The sequence below is a fragment of the Convolutriloba macropyga genome, chromosome 15, assembly GCF_964194025.1.
Source record: "Convolutriloba macropyga chromosome 15, txConMacr16.3, whole genome shotgun sequence".
In the NCBI taxonomy this organism is placed as follows: Eukaryota; Metazoa; Xenacoelomorpha; order Acoela; family Convolutidae; genus Convolutriloba; species Convolutriloba macropyga.
This window is the reverse complement of record NC_134482.1, coordinates 11681069-11685455: the sequence shown is the minus strand read 5'-3', so window position 1 is coordinate 11685455 and position 4387 is coordinate 11681069. Positions and strand designations below refer to the sequence as shown.

The following is a 4387-nucleotide window of genomic DNA, read 5'->3' as shown; positions in this document are numbered from 1 at the left end:
TTTTCTTCTGAGATGAAGAGGATGAAAGTACCATAGAAAATGGATACCTTATAAGAATTGAATGCTTTTTAATTCAAATCTTTTACTGAGAGATTTTGCAGAAAAGCAACCAGCAATATTCAAAAACAGAAGTTTGCCACAAACACTATTTCACTGTTTTTTTAACGATCAACTCCAATTAAGCTGTCACTAATTTTCAACTAGTACAGCCGTCAAACACTTAGTTTTTTTGACATGATTTATGTCCCAGAACAAGAGTCCAGGGTAGTAGAATCTATAGCAGGACCCGGATCTATTCTGTTTTGCCTCCCCCCAGCTTAGTAAGCATAAATTTTCTGTGAACCCCAGGCGCACGTGCTATTTTCTTACATAGTAACGTGCTATATAACAACATATATTTTGCGAAACAGAATAGATCCCAAAACCCAAATGAGACCAGAAATTAATTCTTGATAATCAAATGAACCAAATTTCAGATTTCTCCTTAAATTACACACTTGCGTAAAAATGTTGATCACAAAAACTCATAACAGAATTTTGAAACATGAGGTGGAGCAATTAGGTGCCTTTTTTCAGGTTTGCTCTCTTATGGTGGAGTGTTTTGGGTACACTACAAATCACTTGAGATTGAGATGGTTGCGGGAACCCGGCCAGAACCCAGTTACCGTCAGTGCTGAGAAAAAACTGCCTCAGTTCACGCTAATTGGTGAGAACTTAGTAATTTCTGGTTGCTCAAAGAATTCGTAAATAATGTTTGTGTAACAAGTGTATTGGTCAGACCCAAAAAAACATGAAGACTAGTTTTTCAGGCAGAGTTCTCATACAAGTCGAAGTAAAAACTAAAAAAAAGCTTACCTCCCGTCAAAAACTATAAAAAAGACATCAATATCCAAAAAAACTTGGTCTAAAGCCGTACGTTAGGTTTGAGTAGAAGCAATTAGTAAAATTGCTCCCTTAATTTTGCAACATTTCTAAATTTGGCGGAAATTCTTGATAAATTCGACCAATTTTTAGTCATAAAAATGTCTGATATTTTCCGTTTGTGCCCCCCCCCCCCAGCTTAGAGGTTTATATTATTTGCACGCCCCAGACCCACGTGTCATATTTTTACATAATGATTTATCATGTAATGACACGTGCTCTGTAAATGGGGGGAGCATAACGTACTGGGGGGGGGGGGGGGACAAACGGAAAAGATCCAAAATGTCTGTAGGCGTGATGGACAGCGAGTATGACCTTGAATTCACAACTGGTACCTTCAGTGACCTTGAGGTCAACTTCAAATTGCAGAGGACTCTTCTCTACTATGTCTTACAGACATATGCTCCTGCTGTCCTCATTGTGGGGTTGTCTTGGGTCGGGTTCTGGGTGGACCCTAAGGTACACAAAGATTTAAGGTTGACATCAAAAGTCGAAATTGAGATTGCTTACAATATTTGTTCCGCTATTGTTCCGCATTAAGATATGAAAAAAAACAACTTTTCAACAAAATTATTTTTGTTGGGGGGAGGGAGGGGGGTATACAAGGGTTAAATACTTCTGGCTAAACTCGTTTTATTTAATTTTTCCAGCTCGGAAAGTTTATAAAAAAAATGTTTCGAGAAAGTAACTCCATCTGTGTATATTTTGGTGTGTAAATTTGGATAATTTCTAAGGTGAGACAATTATATCCTCCTTCCGACATCTTGTAATTCTGTTGTTTATTTAGTGTATCCCAGCTCGTGCCTCTCTCTCCATTACAACTGTCTTGACCATCATTACCCTCATGGGCACTGTCAATAGCAGACTACCCAAGGTAAACAACTCCCTCAAAAGCCCCCACCCTTTTTGTTCCGATCACTAAATCCTGAAAACTCAGGGATTTTCGAAGGGGGGGGGTATCTTGAAAGATAACCATTCGTCTTGCAAGAGCTTGCAACTTGACCATTCGCTGAAAGATTCTTGCAAAATCTTGCGGTCTAGCCATTAGGTCTCGACTAGGGTTGAAACAATGATATATTCGATTTAACGAATTCACAATTGCACCCAAGAAAATTGCATAAAATTAGTAGACATCGAATTAATAGATGATCGTCCATGACAAAATTTTTTTGTTGTCCGAACAAACTTTTTTCCGACGAGCAAATTTATAAGGGTGAGAACAAATTTCTCTGAAAAACTTATTTTCTGAGACAAACTACACTGTTTTTTGGATCTTTTCCGTTTGTGCCCCCCCCCCCCGCACCAGTACGTTATGCACCCCCCGTTACAGAGCACCTGCCATTACACAGTAAAACATTATGAAAAAATATTGCATGTGCGCGTCTTGGGGGTGCAAATAATATGCAACCACTAAGGTGGGAGGGGGGGGGGGGGACACAAACGGAAAAGGTCCCTTTTGTTTTTTTTTCAGGTGAGCAAAGTGAAAGCACTGGACGTCTATTTTGGCCTTTGTTTCATCTACGTGTTTGGTGCTCTGATTGAGTTTGCATGTGTGTGCTACTTTGACAAACACTTCAAGACCAAGAACAGCCAGAAGGCGGAACAGGAGAAGGCAAAGAGCCAGGAACTGGAGAGGGAGAGGAGAAACCAACACATCATTCGCACCATTGACAGCTGGACTCCAAGAGATTCAAGGTTCCATTTTACTCTATCTATCTATTTGGCTCATTGGTCCGGCTAGTGGCCTGGGTTACGCTCTGTTCGGTTTGGCCAAGGGTGACAAAAGTCATTTCGGGTATCTTTGAACCACATATGACGTAACTTGGACCCCAACCCAGTTCGTAGGGACCCCACCGCAACCATTTGATCTATTTCTGAATAAAATTCCACAAAACTATAATTTGTTTGGTGCTTAATAGCGGAATTTGGTGCCAATGAACGATTTGCATTGATCGCCAATTTCTAGGAAAAGGTAATAAAAAATGGCAGTGAAGAGTATCATATTGAAGATTTTATAAAGCAAGTCGTAATCCTGTGAAGAAATCATGCATATTTTTCTTTACGGAAATTTTTCTCTTGTAGTTGCTTAAAGTTTACTGGTGCGCTTATGTTGGCCGTTAAAAAATCCTCGCTTGTGTATGTTTTAACGCACCATTCCCGCTGTATGCGTTCAAAAATGGTCTGCGTCATAAACGAGGACAAATGAAAACCTCGACCTGGTTCTTGTACAAATTTACCCACCAGTTATTTAAACGTGTTTGATCCGGCTGCGGGTCTGTTTGGTCCGCCCAAAGCTCTGGCATAGCTTATAGTCTGGACGGGAGTGACAGAAGTTCTGTTTGGGCTATGGTCTGGACATAGGTACGCTTGGTCTGGCCTATATCCGTCTTGGGCCCCAGATTCATCCTCGGTACCTTGTTGTTTGTGTTGTTTGTTGAATGCTTTGTTTGTGAACAGATACGGAATGGACAGAGAAAGTCGGAGGTCATTTCTAGTTGCAAACGACCCAAACAACAGTCAACAAAACGACACAACAAACAATGACGACACAAACAAACCAAAGAGGCGATTAACCAGATCAATTTCAAAACAACTGGACACTAAATTTGTGGCTTTCTTCCGGGGAGAGAAAAACGTGAACATACTCCACGTGGACAACTATTCACGTGTGCTTTTTCCAGCTACTTTCCTCATTTTTAACATTCTCTATTGGGGATATTATTACAGAGCAGAATGAACATCTAAATTGATAGAACACATTTTACCTTGTAAAACGAAACTTGAAATATATTGGTATAACCGTGATAAGAATAGAATATGTCAATTTATGAAAAAAAATTACAAAACCGTTGCAAATTGGCTACTTTGCCAAGAATTTCTCAGGTCATGTCAATTATTATTATGAAAAATTGTATCTGGCTAAAGCATCTCATGTTTTTTTGAAAAAAACGGAATCTTTCATGTATAGAGTTTCGTTTTACTGGTTATGACATCTAAATACCCCTAGAATATCAATAATCCTATCCATTTTCTCCCACCCGTAGAGTGTTGTTTGTGACCCCTAATCACAAGCAATACGTTATTATGGTCACATGATGCGTGAAAACATGAATTACGCGTGAAAAGGTTTAAAATGTATACCTTAAAACCTGGGTCGAGAAAATTTATGTAAGAAATGCGCTGAAATGCGCTGATTTTTCAAAAGTTCAGCGCAAAAACCTTACAAAAAAATGCGCTGAAGTGTGCTGAAATGCGCTGAAACTTAGCAAGAAACGCGCTGAGTTTTCAAAAAATAGCTATCAATGAGAATTGAACCCTGCTCTCCGGTGCCGCAACCTTCCCACAATCCACTGCGCTACAGATTCCTGAACTTCTTCCTATTTAATTTAATTTTATATTAATAGACCGTTTAAGAAGAAATGCGCTGAAATTATGTAAGAAATGCGAAACGCAAAATTATGTAAGA

The 4387-nt window shown here is 39.3% G+C and overlaps 1 protein-coding gene across 1 annotated transcript in view; it reads left to right on the top strand.

Moving 5' to 3' along the window:
• LOC142353990 (gamma-aminobutyric acid receptor subunit pi-like) overlaps positions 1 to 3782 on the top strand; it is a 45301-nt gene extending 41519 nt beyond the window's left edge. Inside the window, exons 5-9 of the mRNA XM_075406231.1 lie at positions 577 to 706; positions 1214 to 1380; positions 1709 to 1795; positions 2393 to 2616; positions 3379 to 3782. Coding sequence (XP_075262346.1) covers positions 577 to 706; positions 1214 to 1380; positions 1709 to 1795; positions 2393 to 2616; positions 3379 to 3658 — 888 coding nt within the window. The 3' untranslated portion in view covers positions 3659 to 3782. The remainder of the gene's footprint in view (positions 1 to 576; positions 707 to 1213; positions 1381 to 1708; positions 1796 to 2392; positions 2617 to 3378) is intronic.
• The last annotated feature ends 605 nt before the right edge of the window (positions 3783 to 4387 follow it).